The sequence below is a fragment of the Nannospalax galili genome, unplaced genomic scaffold, assembly GCF_000622305.1.
Source record: "Nannospalax galili isolate Female #2095 unplaced genomic scaffold, S.galili_v1.0 scaffold319, whole genome shotgun sequence".
NCBI lineage: Eukaryota > Metazoa > Chordata > Mammalia > Rodentia > Spalacidae > Nannospalax > Nannospalax galili.
In genome coordinates, this window is record NW_008343413.1 from 526,709 (window position 1) to 547,263 (window position 20,555).

The following is a 20,555-nucleotide window of genomic DNA, read 5'->3' on the forward strand; positions in this document are numbered from 1 at the left end:
GATTAGTTTGGGTATTTGTTACAGTAACAGAATAGTAACAGCTGTGACCAACCTACCTTTATGATACAAATAATAGTGAAAATTATAGTTCTTAGGGAGGACTTTGCATTTTGATACTATGCTTCATAATGTGTGTTATACTATGCCATTGTAACCTAAAAACTTCTAGAACTGGGTGTGGTGGCACATGCCTTTAATCTGAAGACTCCAGGCAGAGGCAGGTGGATCTTTGTGAGATCAAGGTCAGCCTGGCCTGCATAGTGAATTCCAGATCAGATGGAGCTACAGGGAGACCCTGTTTCAAAAAACAAAACAGTAACAAAAATTTAGATTTGGGGCCAGTGAGAGGACACTGTGGTTGAGTGTACACTGCTTTTGCAGAGGACCTGAATTAGGTTCCCAGTATCCATATTAGGCTGCTCACAACTGCCTGTAACTCCAGCTCTAACATCTTCCTCCGGCCTCAGTGGGCACGTAACCCCATACATATAATTAAAGAATAAAATAAATCCTTTAAAAAACAAGATGACAAAGTTCAAAAAGGAGGATTTACACATTCAGAAATTAGGTAAATTAATTTTTTAATGGGAAATATTTTTCAAAACTGTGCACACAGAAGGAAGGTCTTAAACTATCCTTCACACTCTCACCAAATCTTATAAAATGTCAGACATATCACTAAAACCTCACTATTAGGGCTGCAGATTTCATGCATTTCATGTACCACCCTTGGAGGGAGTAGGTGGAAACTAAAGCCAGATGGACTTCATGGGCCAGTGGAGCATAGTAAGATCTGTGGAGAGTGAGGCCTTACTCTGCCTTGAACACGGTACAGAGAGACACCTCCCACAAAGTTCGCCATGGAGTAGCCCCTGTGGATGGGTTACCTCAGCATCTTGTACAAAGCAGACTCCAGTGATCCCATGCACTCTCTCTCTCTCCATCCCCCCGCTCTGCGTGTGGTTTGTTTTGAAGTGCCAAGTGTGCTATAGTTAGTTTCATTTGTCATAACTATTTCACAGATATTTTCCATTTAGCTTTTTCTGAACCAATTTTCCTTCTTTTTCTCAGAAAGAGAATGTCTGCTCCAGGACTGGAACTGGGAATGATGGGTAGTAGGATAGGTATGGCGGAGGACACATTTATATAGCCCCAGAGAAGTCCTGGACTTTCTGGTGACAACATGGTTAGTCCTTTGGCTTCCAGTGAAATCATTTGGCTGAAAGTACTTTGAATGAAAGCTAAAAAGACACTACTGTTTATTTTCCTTAGTGGGGAGCCTGTGTGTTCCCACTTGACCTGGAAGCACAAAGAAAGACAATGTTCAATTTAATGCTGCCCATTCCAAGATAAATTTGTTTTCTGTAGACCAAGGGAAAGAACAAACAACAGGCATATTGGTACAATTTGCCTTTGGTCTCAGGCTGAGCTTGTGTCTCTAATGCTTTGTTTATGCTCCCTGTGTGAAACCAGGTGACAAGTCTCAAGCTTCTTCACCATTGAAGATAGGAACTGTCTTGCATTTAAAACAGATGTCACAACCCAGGCAGATTTATTAAATTTGGGGAGAGAATGAGTGAAATTTGCAATTTTTTTTAACCCAAACAAAAAGTGTTTGATTCTTTGTCTTTAAGCTTAGCTTGATAAATTAGTTTTCTTAAAATGTCCTTATTGGGGCTGGAGAGATGGCTCAGAAGTTAAGAACAGTGGTTGTTCTTACACAAGACCTGGGTTCGAATCCCAGCACCCACAAGGCAGCTAACAACTGTCCATAACTCCAGTCCCAGGGCATCCGACAGCCTCTTTTGTCCTCTGTGGGCATTGCACAACACAGGTGCACTTACCTACATGCAGGCACCCCAAGCGTACACATAAAATAAAAACAATAAATAAGATATTTTTAGAAATGTCCTTATCAAAGTACAGAAATGCTTCTTTTATTGAAGTCCAGATTCTGTAGGCAGGAACATTAAATCCTTTTTGTGTAAAACAAATAAAAAACTGACAGAGCTCATGTCCTTTTCCTGCAGTAACATCACCAGCTGTCATGCTCTGATTTGTAGTTGGGGAATACTGTTGGTTTAGAGCTTTTGCTTGCCTAGTGTGACAGTTTTTGATTCTGTAAGTGCATAGCTCGACATCCCCCGAAAGCCGGTGTTGGCTCTTCTCTGCACTGGGTATCCCTGCTCTACAGCTTAAAACACAGTCTACTGCCAGGGTCCTTAAAATTGGTCACATCTACCTGCTCAAACCTCAGTCAAAAGCACTGGGACCAGCTGCATGAGTTTTTCACTCTAAGTCTGGATTCTCCCACTCCATAGCTTTGCTTCCATTTCTATCTGTAAAATGAGGATAATCATGGGACCTACTACTCAGGGAGATTGTGAAAATGCAATGGAATATGGCATGAAAAACACACAGAACCATGCCTTGTGAACATAGGGGCCTTAACACATCAGCTACTGTAACTGGCCGCTATTCTCAGATGCTGCTGTCAGTGAGGCTCAGTATCAGAAGTCTGGATGACATGATTCTATCACTCTAGCCTTCATTTCTATCTATGAAATGTGGATGTTAATGAACCTACTACTCAGGCAGTAGTGCCTTGAGTGCTACCACCTTCATTGTGGCTTCCACAGAGGCCTTCCCGTATTTCTCGTCTCTTGTAATCTTAGATAGTCAACATCTTGCTTTGGAGAAAGGAAAATATGGCTAAAGATAGCGCAGATAATGTCACCTCCATGATTTTGGTTAGGCCATGCCTTTCTTGATTTGGCTTTCCGGAAGTGGAGGAAATAAGAAAAAAAAACAGAAAGAGGGAAAGGAAGGGACAAAGTGAAGAAGAAAACTGAAATTACTGAAGAAGAAAACTAAAACCAATCGAGAAAAAACTCAGAGCAGCTAGCCTGAGAAAAATATCCCTTCTTATCCGCCCCTGCTGGCTTAAGAAAACAGATCCTAGTTTACCTAGGAACTCAGTCCTCTTGTTTGCTTGAGAAAACAGGTGGATAATCTTAGCTTTAGGTTCTGTAAACACATTTCCTCCTTGGAATTCCAACTTACTGCCCCCCGCCCCCCAATGACATGTAGGTTGGAGACTCCTGTGCATGGCCCCTATCACGTAGGCTAGAAGGCCCCATGACCCTGGTGTCCACCAACACCAGAGTAGATCTGAAATGATAGTAAATTTTCTATATATACTAGAAAAGAACTGTTACCTATTGTTCAGGCTTTGGAGATAGCTCTCCTGGGCCTGCTGTTTGCATGGTCTGGAATAAAGCTGTGAATTCCTGCTTTGTCCCAGGGTGCCTAATTTGAAAGCTGTGGTTGCATTACAGTTCTTTCCGTTACAAAAGATCCATCACTTTAAAAGGCTCTGGGCTTGTTCCAAAGAAAAGGGACAAGTTTTCAACTCTTCTGGACTTCAAGGGGAGTTGAGTTCATTTCTCCTCAAGTGTTGTAACCCTGGGTTTCATCTGCATGGCAAGACTGACTGACTGCCAAATATTCTTTCAAGACCAGATAGGTCCTTGCTATAGTCCAAAGTTGGTTAGTTCCTCCAGTCACAAATGTCTTCTAAGCTTGAAAGCAGCTGACTGAATGAAATCAGGGACTATTCTGAAAGTCTAAAGCAAATAAAAGAACTGTATTTCTGGTATATTGTCTGCAACTCCTGAAATATAAAAGAAGAGCAAGATAAAAAGTTCTTTTTTAAAGAGCAAGTAGGTGAACTAACTGTACACGTTTCCTAGGGTTGCCTTGGTGTGAAGTATAGAATGTCTCCCATTGTGGGAAACCCTTCAGTCTTGTGCAAACTGGAGCACTGAATAGCTTTAATAAAAAGATTAAGTTGTCATAGACAAAATTAAAATTCCACGGAACGGTTTACTTAAATGATTTTTATAATTATGTTTCTTTAAGATAGGTAGAATAGTGTAATTAGGAAAGCAAAGTGAGTTAAGCTCTGTCATAAGAAGTTGTCTATGTCTCCTCAAATCCTGGCCAGTTTGCCCCTGCATCAGTCATTTGGTAGCACTTATTCTAATTGCAAACTTGATCCTTAGAAGGAAACAATTAGTCTTTATAGGGCTCCTTTTGAAAACCCAAACTGTAATGTGACACTAAACACCCTATAGACCAAGGAAGAGGCATGTTTCCAAAGGAAGTTTACCATTTTCAATAATGGGTATTCCTGGAAAAGGAAAAGGTGAGATGACCTTTTAGAAGCAAAGTTGATGAGAAGACAGGATGGAACTAGTGGAGAGGAAGAAGACCACCCTAGAGCATCTTTGGAAAATACTGTACAGGGAAGGAAGTAAGACAAGGAGACTGCAGCTTGGGTACCAGTTAAGAGAGATCTGTCAAAATAGAGGAGAGTTAAGTACATTGAAAATAGAATGAAAGAATGTGTGTGTGTGTGTGTGTGTGTGTATCTGTCTGTCTAAGCTCACTTGGAGTTTGTGGCTAGTCTGAGTGAGGGATAAGAACAAAGTAACCCTGCTGTCCCTCCATTCAGACTGGTATTGGAAGATATGTAAATGTATCCTTATCTGGGATGCCCAGGATACTTCTTTCTCCCCATACATATCTCTAAGGCCTAGCTCAAGACATCGACTCTTCATACCTACTCTCCCCATGTCCTACACCAGGTCTGAACTCTGGGGCAAGTCACTGTGCCTGGGGTATTATGTAACCATAGAGTAGCCACTCCCATGACAACAGTGTAGGAGTAAGAAAGCAATTTAAACTAAAAGTCCTACATTTGGAAGGTTCTGAAGTTCAGGGATTAGATCCACAACATGGATAAACATCCAAGTCAAGAAAATGTCTAGTAATCAGAGTCTGCTAGCCAAAGTGAAATGATTGTTTTGGGAAGAGCTCTTACCATTTGCAGATCCTGGGTAAGAGAAGTCTATATACCACATGCCTGAATATGTAAATGTGCTATAGTGTGCTAACAAATGTGGCTCCTACTCATCCCTGACCTGGGCTCCATCCAGCAGTGAAACGTCATGTGGGCACACAACCCCATGCACAACCCAGATCTAGATATGTGCTCATAAGCAGTTCCTTTTGAATCACCACAAAGTACTGCTTTGTCCTTCCTGTATTAGTCAGCTTTCTGTTACTATCACAGACAGTTGCTGTTGTCAACTTAGAGAGAGAAGGGCTTTATTTTGGCTCAGTGCAGGGTCAAGTGGCACTGTTGTTTGGGGGCCTTTGTCAAGATGGGATATCATGATGGGGAGCATGTGGTAGAGCACAGTACTTGTTCCATGACAGCTAGTAAGTGGAAGAGAGAAAGAAGGAAGGGTGATATTACATTATTTTCTTTGAAGGCATACCCTCTGTGACCCAACTTCTCCCATAAGGCCACACTGCTTCATGTTTCTGCCATGTCCCAATAGTGCCATGCTAAGGACTAAGCTTTAGTGTATAGGGTATGGGGACATTTCAGACTGAAACTATAGGTCTTCCCATCCATGCTGGAGGCTGCTGGCACCTGAAATTTAAGGTCTTTCATACCTACCATGTTCTAGATGGAGGAGGGGGCATGTCCTTTTGGTCTATCAGAAACCACTTGGAGCTGCAATATGACCAGGTTGGGTGCCCAGGGCATATACTGAATCAGCCTCTCTCTCTCTCTTCCCCTCCCTCCCTCCCTTCCTTCCCTTTCACCTTTAAAAATAAGGTTCATCTTTTTAGTGTTTATTAAATTGACTTTGAAAGCACTCCTTTCTTTTTTTTTGTTTTTGAGAAACATGGTCTCACTATGTAGCCCAAGTTGGCCTCAGCCTCTTAAACTCGGGGAATAACAGGCACGTACTACTGCATTTCTTTTTTAAACCATCAGCTTCAAAGGCTTCTTACCAAGCTTCCTCAGTGTTAGTTTTACTTCTGGAAGAGAGCTTGCCTCACATGCTTAAGATCTTCAGTTCAATCTCTAACACTGAGAGAAAAAAAATCACTCTATCAATAGGAGCTTTGCAGGGCTTTGAAAGTAACTAGCACTTTGCAGGAGGAGGGCTCTGAAAGGATAGTTCCTTGTGGGCAAATTCACTCACCTCATTCATGTCAAGCTGGGACACTTTGAGGCCTGACAGGTCCCAGACCCCAGGGTATTCTTTGGTCCCACTAGCTGTCTGTATCAGATAAACAAAATTACTAATTATCTAATGCCGAGGGTAGAAGAGTTTTCAACACTTACAATGGAAATATACTAATTTTTCTGATGGCCTCCAAAGGGAAAGAGCTTAACAAGTCTTACTTTAGATGCAATCTAAGCCACTTTAGGACTGAGGTTGAGCCACTTAAGATGGGGCAGGGTACTGAGGCTTTGCTTGTGCTTCTTTCTCAGGCTGAGCTTCAGATTGTTCCACTTTATTAAAAGCAGAAGTCTGGAGGATTTGGGGATCTGGCTCCCAATATCACAGGGAGAAGATCCCACCTGGTGAGTTATCAGACCTGGCTCTACCCTTTACTGGCAGATTGGAAAGTGTGTGTGTGTGTGTGTGTGTGTGTGTGTGTGCCTCCATGATTCAGACATTTTCTTGTACAATTCTGACCGATTCTGGAAAAACATATGAGAATCCTTGAGCATTTAGTTTCCCAAGAAGTCCTTCTGAGTGAACACACCTTGGTTGTCCAAAGTATCTAAGATGTCCAAGATTGGAACCCAGCTTACCAGGGGAGCAACCTTTTTACAAGATGCATGCCTAGGGCCTGATAACTACCACTGGGTGGAGTTCATGTTAGTTTCTCTCTTTGAAGAGACAAACACACTGACTATGATCCTCAAAGGACTATAGTATGGAGTAGAGCCACAGTGTGTTAAACGGTGCATTTAAATACTATTTGGTTCTTGATCAACCAACTGGGAAGCAATGATGTAGGTGATGCCTACAGTTTCAAGGCTTTGGTAAATTCTGAAGAAATCATTTACTTAGTGTAGATATGATCTCAGAGGAACTTCCTCTCAGTGAAAAAAACAAAAAAACAAACAACCGCCCCCCAAAACCCCCAAAAACCCAAGTTAAGCATTGCACAGAGAATTTCTCCTGAAACAGCATTTTTTTTTTTTTAGCCCACAAGAGCAACAGGAGGTACTGTCCTATTGAAGATCTTTTCTTTCGGTTGTGAGGGTAAATGGAATGGTCCGGATAAAACGTCTTGCGTTGCTGTCACCCCGCACCCCCCCACCTCCCCGCGTCTGCCACAACCACCCACATCAGGCTGGTGAGGTGCTGGCTCAAACAAGGGTTGCTGAACATTAGATTTTAGTTGGCCTAGCACAAAATACGGCTCCAGTAAATATTTATCAAATGAATTAATGACTATGACTGCCTGCACTCCCCAAACTGCCTTTCGTTTAACCATCCTCTCTTTCTAAGCTATAATGACACTCAGGTACCGGAATTCGGCCAGTCCAATATCGTGGATGGGAAAGCGGGTGAAGAATGAATAAGGCAAGCTAGCCGAATTCTACGCCTTAGGGATGAATAAGAGACCCTGAGAGACCTAGGGCCAACAAAGAGCCAGATGCTGGGGAACCCAACCCAGAGACCCGCCACCCCAGATCAGCCGCGAGGATGTTCTGTCGCCTCCCGGCCGGGTGCCTACTACTGCACCCGCCCCACCGCAGTCAGGCTCCCCGGTCCAGCACCAGCGCTCTTCTACAGCTCCCGCCCCCAGGGCGGTGCCGGTAACACGCGGCCTCTCGGCTGGTCACGTGGGGGGCCGCTCCACCGGGCGGCGCTGTAGCTTCCCGATCCGGCCCTCCTTGCGCAGGGGACGCGGCGCTCACGCTCCCGCCCGAGCCCGGGGAAAGCGGAGACAAGGAGACGGCACCGCCCCCCGGGCCCCGGCCCTGCTCCCGCACCATGCCCGCAGCGGAGCCGAGCGCCGCCCTCCTCCCGGAGCTCGCGGAGGCTACGCCGCCGCCGGGGCCGGGGCTCCTAGGGTAGCGGGGCCGGAGTCGGCACCGAGGCGGCGCGAGGCGGGCGGAGCTGGAGGAGGAGCAGGCATCCTCCGCGGCCCTGGGGCCCCGCGCGCCCATGGCCGGTGAGCACGGAGAATGCAAGCTGCGTCCCGCCGCCGCAGCCCCGCTCCGTGCCGCGTGCCCGGCGCCCCCCAGAGCTGTTCGCGTCGCCGCCGCCCCTCAGCTCCGGGCGCCGGGCCGCCGGCTGCGCTAGGACCCACATCCGCGGGCCACCCGGGGCTGGTGGCCCGGGAGCCGCGGGAGCGAGTGGGCCCGGGAACCGGGTGCCGGCGCGGGCGCAGCGCAGCATGCAGCTGCGGGCTCCGGTGCCGGCGTGAGGGTGTTGACCCGGCCCGCCATGGCTGGCAAGGACAGTGGCAACCTGAAGACTGTGAGGCTGTGGCGGGACGCCGCCCTGCGCGCCAGGAAGCTACGGAGCAACCTGCGCCAGCTCACCCTCAGCTGCCCGGGGGCGGGAGGCGACGCGCTGGAGTCCCCGGACGCCCCCCAGCTGGTGCTGCCGGCCAACATCGGAGACATTGAGGTGCTGAACCTGGGGAACAACGGCCTGGACGAGGTGCCCGAAGGGTTGGGGTCGGCTCTGGGCAGTCTGCGCGTCTTGGTCCTGCGCAGGAACCGTTTTGCCCGCCTGCCCTCTGCGGTAGCGGAGCTCGGCCACCACCTTACCGAGCTGGACGTGAGCCACAACCGGCTGACCGTCCTCGGCGCCGAGGTGGTGAGCGCCCTGAGGGAGCTGCGCAAGCTCAACCTGAGCCACAACCAGCTGCCGGCGCTGCCCTCACAGCTGGGCGCCCTCGCCCATCTGGAGGATCTGGATGTCAGTTTCAACCGACTGGCGCACCTGCCGGATTCCCTCTCCTGCCTCCAGCGTCTGCGCACCCTAGACGTGGACCACAACCAGCTCACTGCCTTTCCCCGGCAGCTGCTGCAGCTGGCGGCCCTGGAGGAGCTGGATGTATCCAGCAACCGGCTGCGAGGCCTACCTGAGGATATCAGTGCCCTCCGTGCCCTCAAGATCCTCTGGCTGAGTGGGGCCGAGCTTGGCATCCTGCCCAGCGGCTTCTGCGAGTTGGCCAGTTTGGAGAGCCTAATGTTGGACAACAACGGGCTGCAGGCTCTGCCCGCCCAGTTCAGCTGCCTGCAACGGCTCAAAATGCTCAACCTCTCTTCCAACCTCTTTGAGGAGTTCCCCGCTGCCCTGTTGCCGCTGGCGGGTCTCGAGGAGCTCTACCTTAGTCGCAACCAGCTCACCTCAGTGCCATCCCTTATCTCCGGGCTGGGCCGGCTTCTCACCCTGTGGCTGGATAATAACCGCATCCGCTACCTGCCGGACTCCATTGTGGAGCTGACCGGCCTGGAGGAGCTGGTGCTGCAAGGGAACCAGATCGCTGTGCTGCCGGACAACTTTGGCCAGCTCTCCCGGGTGGGCCTGTGGAAAATCAAGGACAATCCACTGATTCAGCCCCCTTATGAAGTCTGCATGAAGGGGATCCCCTACATTGCAGCCTACCAGAAGGAGCTGGCTCATTCCCAGCCAGCCGTTCAGCCCCGCCTCAAGCTGCTCCTGATGGGCCATAAGGCTGCAGGAAAGACCTTGCTCTGTCACTGCCTCACAGAGGACAAAGTGGAGGGAGGCTACGGAGGAGGGGACACGGAGAAGAACTACCCACCTTCCCCTCCCCCTGGGAGCAAGGGCATCGAGGTGACCAGCTGGACTGCAGATGCCTCCCGGGGCCTGCGGTTCATTGTATATGACTTAGCTGGTGATGAAAGCTATGAGGTGATCCAGCCTTTCTTCCTCTCCCCAGGAGCCCTGTATGTGCTAGTGGTCAACTTGGCCACTTATGAACCACGCTGCTTTCCCACTACTGTGGGCTCCTTCTTGCACCGGGTGGGTGCACGGGTGCCTCACGCTGTGGTGTGCATTGTGGGTACACACGCAGACCTGTGCGGGGAGCGGGATTTGGAGGAAAAGTGTCTGGACATTCACCGCCAGATCGCCCTGCAGGAGAAGCACGATGCCGAGGGCCTGAGCCGTTTAGCCCAGGTGGTCGATGAGGCTCTGGCCCGGGACTTCGAGCTGCGCTCTGCCAGCCCCCATGCAGCCTATTATGGTGTTTCAGACAAGAACCTTCGGCGGAGAAAGGCCCATTTTCAATACCTGCTCAACCACCGGCTCCAGATCCTCTCCCCGGTGTTGCCTGTTAGCTGCAGGAACCCCCTCCAGTTGCAACGCCTCCGGGACAAACTGCTCTCTGTAGCTGAGCATAGAGAAATCTTCCCTAACCTACATCGAGTCCTGCCACGATCCTGGCAGGTGCTGGAGGAGCTGCACTTCCAGCCACCTCAGGCACAACGACTGTGGCTAAGCTGGTGGGACTCCGCGCGCCTGGGCCTGCAGGCAGGTCTGACTGAGGACCGCCTGCAGAGTGCCCTTTCCTACCTGCATGAGAGCGGCAAGCTGCTCTACTTTGAGGATAGCCCTGCTCTCAAGGAGCACGTCTTCCACAACCTTACGCGCCTCATCGACATCCTCAATGTCTTTTTCCAGAGGGATGCTTCTTTGCTGCTGCATAAACTACTCCTAGGGACCAGTGGAGAGGGTGAGGGCGAGGGGGAAAGCTTCCCCACTCTAGCGATGCCCACCCGGGGCCAGGACCCACTCCGGGCCACCCAGCTCCATCATTATGTGGAGGGTTTTCTGCTGCATGGGCTCCTGCCAGTACATGTCATTCGGTTGCTGCTTAAGCCTCATGTCCAGGCCCAGCAGGACTTGCAGCTGCTGCTGGAGCTGTTGGAGAAGATGGGACTCTGTTACTGTCTCAATAAGCCCAAAGGCAAGCCTTTGAATGGGTCCACTGCTTGGTACAAGTTTCCATGCTATGTGCAGAATGAGGTGCCCCACGCAGAGGCCTGGATTAATGGGACCAACCTGACTGGGCAGTCTTTTGTGGCTGAGCAGTTGCAGATTGAATATAGTTTTCCCTTTACTTTTCCTCCTGGGCTGTTTGCTCGCTACAGTGTCCAGATCAATAGCCATGTGGTGCACAGGTCGGATGGTAAATTTCAAATCTTTGCATACAGAGGGAAGGTTCCTGTGGTGGTGAGTTACAGACCTGCCAAGGGGGTCCTGCAGCCAGATACCCTGTCCATTGCCAGCCATGCATCATTACCAAATATATGGACTGCATGGCAGGCCATCACGCCCTTGGTAGAGGAACTGAATGTCCTACTTCAGGAATGGCCTGGACTGCATTACACCGTGCACATCCTCTGTTCTAAGTGCCTTAAGAGAGGGTCACCCAACCCACACGCTTTTCCAGGTAGGTGAGAGGGGATTGTGGTCCTTCTGTGGTTTGTGTTAAATGGCACTTTTGGAGACATTTGTTTCTTATTTGACAGAGCATTTCTGTAACCTCCTATGTTCTCCAGGAAAGCTTTTCAAGGTAAATACGGGAAGACTGTGGGACAAGCCAAAGCCATGTGAAATGCAGCCACTAGTGTCATCCTCTCCCAATAGGGAGATTTAATCTCCCAAAGTCATAACATTTCCCTGTCTCCTCCAGTCAGTCACATTTTTGTGGAGCACAATTTCGAGAGGTTGCACAGAAGTTGATTGTGACATTAGCCATGTGCTGGACCTCAGCTCTCACTCATGTAACACACATGTCAAAGGGAGGAGCCTGAGTTGTACCAGTGGGTGTATTCTTTTGTTTAAATTCCCAGTGTGGTCATCAAGTCAAAGTTGTGGCTCAGTTTTCCTTAGGAATTCCAAAGAATGTTCTGTAATTGGGATGAGTGATTGTGCAGAGTAGACTGTAATGCATACCTGCCTCCTTAGAGTTGCTTTGGAGAAAGAGGGAAAAAAAAACAAAAACACTGAAATTCTGATGGGAGTTTTCTTGGGTATTTCCTGGCAATTTTGAGCTTTATAGACATCTTAAGATTTGTTTCTTGGCAAATGGGGCTTTCTGACAGTGGTTAAAAGTGATGGAAAGGAGGAGGAAAGAAAACCAAAGCTTTATAGACATCTTAAGATTTGTTTCTTGGTAAATGGGGCTTTCTGACAGTGGTTAAAAGTGATGGAAAGGAGGAGGAAAGAAAACCAAAGAATCTCCTGGAGTGTGTTTTCCAATAGATTTTTCTGTTTTTGTTTTTCTTTTGTGAACCATTGTAGGCAAGAGATATTGTGAGGCCCAGTTGCCTGATTTTTAAAAAAATATTTTATTTTTTAAAGAGCACTTTTAAGTACAGCAACAGAAGGAGATTTTCCACATAGTCCATTCTCTCACATATCCTTAGCCTTCCTTCTTGTCTTCCTCTCCACAGGACCTCAACATCCCTTCATCCTTAGCCTGAGCACATTCTTATTACCTGGAAATCCTAGCTTACATTAGATATGACTGGGTGTTGGGCACTCCTGTGGATTTGGGCAAATATGTAATGAATGACATGTGTCCATCATTGTAGTGTCATCAGAGTAGTTGCACAGCCCTAAAAAAATCCCTTGTGCTCCCCAGTTACCTGTCTCCTTCCTTCCAATCCTGGGACTCCTGATCCTTTTACTATCTCCTTAGTTTTCCTTTTCTTTGTCTGGGATTTTTTTTTCCTCCCTGGTTATTTAGCTGAGAACTGTTTTCTCGACCTTTGTAATTCTTTAACAGCTGGTTGGAGTGCAGTTCACTTGGTTAATAGCATTACAAGTGTCCTAAGCACAAATCCTATAACAATTGTGCTATTGTTCCTTTCTTACCTTGGTCCCCCATCCCCAGGGCACCCTGAGGAGTGATGAAACAGAAGACTGAATGCCACTCTGCCCTTTGTCCTGGCCTGAGTGCCAACAAGAATGTAGCTTGTAATAGTATCAGGAAGGAATAGGATACCAATATTTCCAAGGGCAATACCTTTCCATTGCCCTAGATCTAGGATGAGTTTAATTCTTAAGCTTGAAAAAGCCACCATATTGGGTTACCAGCCAATGGAGCCAGGCATTCTGTATGATTATCTGGTATCTTGTCACAGCCCCTGACTTTGTGGACACTTCAGTGTGTTTTATATTTCTCATTGTCATTGTCTTTTATTCATGGAAGTGATACACTTCATTATCATGTTACTAAGTTGTACAGAGTGACTGGGCGTTGTATACTCACAGGGCACTCTATTGAAGGAACTCCCTGAGACCATTTCTTTCTTACTGCAGAGACAGAGCATGAATTAAACTGATGTCATTAACGACAAAGGGTAGGACATAGATTATTGAATAAGGAAAGATCTGGGCTGAGAAATTCTTTGAGAAGTCAAACAGTGAGGCTGGAATATTTTTTCTAATCTCTGCTCTTAATTTTTAGCAGTCATCTATTGCACAGACGAGCTAGCACTGAGGTATAGAAGAAGACATTCTCCTGTTATTTTTTTCTCCATTTACCTTCAAATAAGGTACACCTGACTGGGTGTCCGGGCTCTAAGGGTGACACATTTTTTTTTTTCAATTTGAGGTCAGAAACGGTGCAAATTTGTAAAGTCTGTACTGTAGATATATTGAATGGGACTAAGCCATCAGTTTTTTATAACACAGACTGACTATTTCTGTCTTCTTTATAATCAGAAATGTTATCTTTTTTGTTTTTTTTTTTTTTTTTTCCAAAAGTAGCAAAGGGCTGAGAGTATTGCAAACAGGTGATAATAGTGCATTTTCTTTACATTATGAAGACAGGAAGAGCATGTGTTTTCTTTTTTTTGTGAAGCCTTTCACTTATTAGTAATTGTCATAATTCTGAAACCCTTGGTAAGAGCTAAAATGCTATAATTGAGGTCATGTAGGGATAGTTATAATGCTGGCTGTTCAGTTAATTAGTGTAAGCATGAAAAACACAGTCATTGAGTCATTGAGTATCTGTTCAACAGAACCTTTTTTTTTTTTGAGACAGTGTCTCTCTAGCCCCAGTTGGCCTGGAACTTGCTATATATGACCAGGCTGGTCTTGAACTCACAGAGATCCACCAGCCTCTGCCTCCCAAGTGCTTGGATTAAAGGTGTGTGCCACCACAGCCAGCTCAACAGAACCTTTTGAATCCATATGTAACCTTTTGTATTACTATGAATTTATTTTGCTCTTTTAGGAACAAAAAAAAATTGGGTGACTTAGTTGTAAACTAATGATTTTATGTCCATTGGTTAGAAAGCTAAGTTTTAGTTTTTCTGCTTTGGGACATTAAAGTGGATAACAATTCCTGAACTGCTTGTTATTATACAGGGAAGCCTGCAGTTGCCTTAGTGACCCTTAAAACATTTTTATTTGAAAAGCCTGTTTTGGCCCTGTCTTCCTGACTTTACTGCCTGAACTTCTATGGTTGGCTGAATGGTGTGGCGTGCTAGATTTTTCTCCTTTTAGTTCTGGAAATCCTCAGGTTTTAAAAGTTCTGGTAGAAAATACCTAATCATACTGTCCAAGAGGTTCCATATTTGTCTTACTTAAGGTAGTGGGGTTGAAGTATAGCTGGCTCTTTGGGAAACTCAAGGGAGGTCTGTGCGATGACTAATTGTCATTGTGGCTAGGCAGGGAAAGGTCTTGCCTTGCAAGCCTGGCAAACTGAGTTCAATCCCCCAAAACCCACATAAAGGAAAGAATTGGCCTCCACACACACGAGTATGTGTGCACATATAGTAGTAAATTTTTAAAATGTCACTGAAAATCTAATGCTTTCTGTAGATACTGACTTTTGTCTATATTTCTTCCCTTCCTGCTCTGTAATTGGTCCTGTATTCTTATTTCTAGAGCATATTTCTTCCTGCAGGATAGTCAGTTGTGTTTTTATTGTCTTTTGCCAACATGTCATTTAAAGCAGAGTGGTTGGGCAAGTCAGAGGTTGGCTGATGGGTTGAATAGGACTTGGTGGCTAAAACACTGGCCTGTAGCAAGATTACAGTGCTCTAATACCCTTTTTAACAGTCAACTGATGCTGTATGAGTTTAAATTGAAACATGTGTTTTAGACCAGCTTGCTTCGAGTTTGCGTTTTCATTGAATATCTGTCCTCCACATTATGACAGGTAATTTTTAAGATAAGGAGAAAGCAATCTAAGTCAGTAGACTAAATTAGCTGTGTGGTTTTCTTTAACTCTGGCCACATTTGCTCACACAGAGCCTTTCCCTATCCTTCCCCTATCTTCTGACAAGTACCTTTTACTCCTTTATTTTTTACTCACTGGGTGTGTCTGTCTGATGGTATGTGCCTCTCTATACCTGTCTGAGTTCATGTGCCTATCTGACAGGGTGCGCCTGTCTGATTGTGTCTGCCCATCTTAACTGTATGTACTGTCTGATGCTTAGCATATTTTGTCTTGTACCAGGGGTGGTGTGTGTCATAACTCTTTGGTTAGATTGTTCACTTGTTTCCTCTAAACTGAGAACTGCCCAAGATTTTGTAGTCTCTGGAAGGTCTCTCAGATGTTTGATGAATGCCTGTTGTTTTATGAGAAGAATCTCTTTGTTGTGCTCTGTCATCCCAGGTAGCACTGCCATGGGAATATCACCTTGTCCTGCTTCCCCCACTCAGATGCTGTGGCTTTGGTACTGGGCCTGGACTGGTCTCTTGTCCTTGAACGGGCCCTACATTTTGATCACTGAAGCAAAGAAAAATTCTTGCCTTATTATTTTCAAGTTTTAGAATTCCTGGAACTTGAGTATGACGTAGTTGTTTGGATTAAATTAGTCACTATTTTTTAATTTCACAAAGGTTATCCAACATCTTCTTAGTTTATCTTTATTAATATTGATGTCCCTTGGCTTTTATTTTTATAAACATGCCTCTTTGAACTCCCTAGGCCTTTGTCCCACATATAAAGAAAGACCTTAATCACATTAGTGAAAGAAAGAAATACTGTGTAGAATACAGTTGAAAGGCTGGGGAGGTCTTGGGAGCGCCCAGATTATTTTAAGATTTAAGAGCCTCCTCTTTGAATTCTAGGATGGACTCTCAAGGCTGTCCCTGCCCAGGTGACTGAAAATTGCCAGGAGAAAGGATTATATTTGTTCACATATATTTCATGTTGTAGTCTACTGCCTGCTTCTCTCGCTTTCTGGCCACTTCAGCTCTTTCCGTTCATGCTATCTTACTATCTAACACTCTGAGGGGGCACACTCAGGATATAGGGAAATGGGGGAGGGAACCGTCTAGGATAATGGTGCTCACCCTGTGGTTGGGAAAGAGTTCAGGGCTTTGCCCATAGCATAAGAAGGGGTGTGTGGGAAGGGCTTGTACTATGGTGGATGTCTCTGGTAGCTTTCTCCAAACTCGCTCCTTTCCATTGGAGCTACTTTGATTAAGAGCCAGCAGCAACCACTATTAGTGTGCTATTGGTTGAGTTGTTGAAAACCAGGGCAATGCTGGCTTAGTCTTTGCCCTTTTTTGTCTCTTGCAGCTTTGGCATTCCTGGGCCTGTCCTTCCTATGGAGGCTCTGTGGAGATATACCAGGAAGGTCTGTCTGGGGCAGGCCCACTCAGCCAGGCTCTACTCTCTCAGGCTCAGCTTTTCTGACTGTAAAACCAGTTCCTGGTGTTGGTGGCCTTACCTTCAGGGGAAATGAGTGCATATTGGCATACATTCTCTGGTGCTGCTCTGATGTCAGCAAATCATGCCTTCTGGTTCCCAGAGTGATTGATAGACACCTCTGACAACTACAGAAAGCCCATGACCACTGGTCTTCTTGGAGCCCAGAGGCTTTCCTTCTTGTATGTAAGAAATGACAGTGTGTCCCAGGGTTTCCCACTCTCCTTTGCCCTTTGATGTTTCAAGCAATGGCACAGCCTGCTGGGCAGAGCCTGGCATGACTGAGCAGGTGTGAGGGCCTCCAGGGGCATTAGTTATTTCTGAAGAAATCAAGACATTCTGCTATCTAAGTGATTCCTGGCAAGTGGGTTTTTGGGTTGTTTCTGATGTTCTTTGTCTTCAGGTGTGTTTTGAAGTTTCCCACATGATTCTTCTAGTATGTATGTATGCTCCTGTCTTCTGTACACATCCCCTCATTTACAGAAATGGATGAGGGGTGGGTAAGGGGCAGGTTAACAGCATGCCAAGTTGAGTTCAATCTAGGAGCTGGCTGACCTCACATTTGTTTTAAGGTTCTGGGTGCCCTTCCTCCAGAGCCCACCATCTCATAGTTCTCCTTCTTCTGATAATGCCCTGCCTTTCCTTTAACTGTGACCTCCATAAGAGGGAAAGGATTGATGAGGAGGAGCGTGAAGCTATGACTTGTGGAGGCAGAATGGTTCAGGAAGGCAGATGTTTTCAGTGGCTCTGCCTTCTTCCAGAAACTTTCCAGAAGCTCTGCCCTGGGTTCAGCCTGCTGACTTGAGCTCGGAGAAGACAATGAGAGTTGCTGGCTGCAGTGTAGACAGTCCTACTTGTGCTGCTTACTGTGGTGGTCACACAGATAACAGTTCCCAGACACTGTACCCAGGTCTGACTTTTTTTGTAGAGAATGAAAGGGAAAATTTTTGTGTTATTTTTACTTTTTGGCATTAAGTGCTCAAAAACATTTTCTCATTTTTCCTTCCTCAATATAATCTCCTAGCTGAAAATACTGGGGCTTAGTTTCTTAAAGAAACTAATTAGTGAAAAGCCATGAACTGTTATTCTCTCTTTAGCAGTATGCTGATAGAAGGAACATAATTCAAACAGTGAGAACTGCAATGGGGGTAGGATAGATAGGGTGGTCAGAGGAGGCAGGTAGATTTGTCATGCTGGCAGCCGGGAGGCTGCTCCCTGCTTGCTTCTGGAAAGTTCTTGATGCTTCTGGTCTTAGCCCTGGGCACTCAGGCTGTTGTCCAGTTGTTTCCTTCACCTTATAATCTGTGCATAAAGAAGCTTGGTAGAGGGCACGTTTTGGGGTGGGTCCAGTGCTTGGTGTGGCAGCTGTTCTTCTTCCTCTTCCTTTTCCTCCCCTCTTTCTTTTTGCCCTCTCTCTTACTCCTTTCCCTCTTCCTCTCTCCTACTTCCTTCTTTTGAGGTAGGAATTGGCCAAATCTGAAGTCAACACAAGCAATTCTCTGGCATTTCCTGCCTTCACCATATTGCAAGCCCAACCTCTGAGCTTGTACAGGCAAGGAGCACAAGGCAGGGCTCCTTCCTGGGATGACTCACCTGGGTATTCTCCCACCAGGTTCCAGGTAGAAACTTTGCAGGGCATGATTTAAGAGAGTAAGTGCTTAGGGGCTGCCTCAAGACACATTATTGATTAGCCACCACTCATATGGTTTTGGTGGGATCCTCTTGTTAGGATTGGTGAGGCTACTCAGGCCTTCTAGTCCAGCTGTGGCAGGTACAGTTTTCCTGGGGACAGACCCATGTCAGATAGCAAAGAGCACGTGGGAGAGAGGTACAAGTGGTGCTGTGGAATTGCTGTCTTCTCCAGGGAGCTCTTTTTTTTTTTTTCATAAATTTTGAGTGGTTCTCCAGACGGGCTTAGCCCATAGGTCACATAGGTAAATAAGCAGATAAGGGGGTCAGGTAGCAATATCTCAAAATACAAATTATTAGCTCGTTTTTGCCATCTGATGTTTGAATGCCTGCTGTATGCACACATTTGTGCCGAACTGGGTTTCAGGAGTAAAATAAAACACGTGACCTTGGCTCTGAGGAGCTGGGATAGGATCTAGATTAGTGCAATTGTTGGCTCTTCAGTTATGGAATCTACTCATATAGAGAGAAAATCATTTTCACATTTGAGAGATTGATAGTGAGAGAAAATCTGGCTTTTGTTTTAAAAAATAATTGGTTCATAGCAAGTGAAACTGACTCCTACTTCGAATTTGCTGGATAAGGAGTGGGTAGGAAGTAATGCCCAAATCTTTCTTTAAAATTGATTTGGAGTCTGGATCATTTATTTCTAGGAAACCTTAGGTAGATTGTGAGAAGACACTGGTATCAGCATCCTATCCGAGCCCTTGTGAAACCTTTCAAAACAAATCATTCTCTTTGAGGCAAAGAAAGTCTCCTTTGTGCTGAAAACTTTCTCAGTCATTTTCTCAGTCACTTATGGATTTGCTTGTGGTTTGGAAGGGCTCAAAGCCATCAGTCATTCCAAATGCCAAAGACTCTGAGCACTGACTTCAAAGACTATACAAGTTAAACTGGATGTTGTTAGAGCACCTGTGACTTCTGCTTACAGGCGTCTCTGTTAAGATGTTTTTGTATCATTAGCCCATTAAATGTTGAGAGAATCAAAGAGTTAATAGTGTCAGATCCTCCCTGCTCCTAAGATAATATACTGTTGACATTGTATCAAGACTCTGTTATAACTCCATGAATTAAGGGGTAGCAGCCCAACCTTTTACCCCCCTTTTTGCTCCCTTCTGTTTTTGAAACGAGGGAGTGTGAAAAAGGTTATGGAGGGACTGGAGAGATGGCTCATTCAGTAGGGTGCTTGCTATGCAAGCTTGAGGACCTGGGTTAGGAGCCCATGTGAAAAGCCAGGTGTTATGCAAGTAACTGCAATCCAGCACTGGGAAGGCAGAGACAGGGGATCTGGGGACTTGCTGTCCTGCTAGTCTTATAGTAGACACCCTGACTCAATACTCAAAGTTGATCTCTGGCCTCCATATGCATGCACACACACTTATGTTCACTGGCACACACACAAATATATGAACATGCTTATCTCAGACACACACACACACACAATTTTAGAGAGATAATGGAGAGGGAAAAATGTAAACTAGAAAGACATTTCTCTTAGGTGCTTTGTTCAGCTTATCAGCTTCGTTATTGTTTAATTTTCATGCCATATAGGCTATTTCTTGTATTTGCCCTTGTGTCAGTCTTTGAAGGGGTAGGGTTGCAGGATGCCATGAGACTGAATGAGTACTGAGTTTTCATTATGTTCTAGAGACCTCTGAGTGCTGCATGGGGGGCGGGGATCTTTGTGAAGTAGGTATTATCACTGCCTTCATTTTCAGATAGAGAAGATGAGGCTTAAGAAGTAATGTTCAGAATAAGAGTTCTCTGGGGTTCCACCAACCTTCTGCCCTCAATCTTTGCCTGCCTCTCAGAGAGCTTGGGTTTCCCAACATGTAGCCTGCAGCTCCTGTCCTGCACTCCTCCCCTTCCATATCACTAATAGCTGGGCCTGTAGGGAGTCGGGGGCCAGTGCAGTGCTGGTTGAGGGGGCAGCTAGATGTGAGTGAGAACATTACAAGAGCTCCCATGAGGCCACTCTGTGGTTGCGTCTTAAGGGTGATTTCCAGGTGACCATAAGAAGAAGTAAGTGCAGAAGGGCATCTCATGTAGAGTGAGTTTCAGCAGGTAAAGCAGGCACTGAACTCAGCGGTAGGGCATGAGTTGTATGCCCAAAGCATTGAGCATTTAGGAGTTGTGATAAGGAGGTGGCATCTGTATTTAAATGACATTCCTGGATCAGTAAGCATTGACAGTGACGTCTGCTGGCCCTTGAACTCCAGTGCTGTTCTAGGACAGGCTTTGTCATCAGCAGTCTCTATTGAGACCAAAGAAGACAGCTACAGCTGGACCAATGGAAAGGTAATTTCAGATGGTTTACA

At 46.2% G+C, this 20,555-nt stretch overlaps 1 protein-coding gene across 3 annotated transcripts in view; it reads left to right on the forward strand.

The window, feature by feature from the left end:
• Positions 1-7,783: 7,783 nt before the first annotated feature.
• Positions 7,784-20,555, forward strand: part of Mfhas1 (malignant fibrous histiocytoma amplified sequence 1) — a 113,079-nt gene continuing 100,307 nt past the window's right edge. For 2 of the 3 annotated variants that reach the window (XR_607489.2, XM_008839643.2), the window contains exon 1: positions 7,784-11,322. Coding sequence is in view for 2 of the 3 variants with exons in the window: in XM_008839643.2 (XP_008837865.1) it covers positions 8,337-11,322 (2,986 nt within the window). In the remaining variant the exon portion in view is untranslated. The remainder of the gene's footprint in view (positions 11,323-20,555) is intronic. The other variant, XM_008839642.2, reaches the window with a different exon arrangement.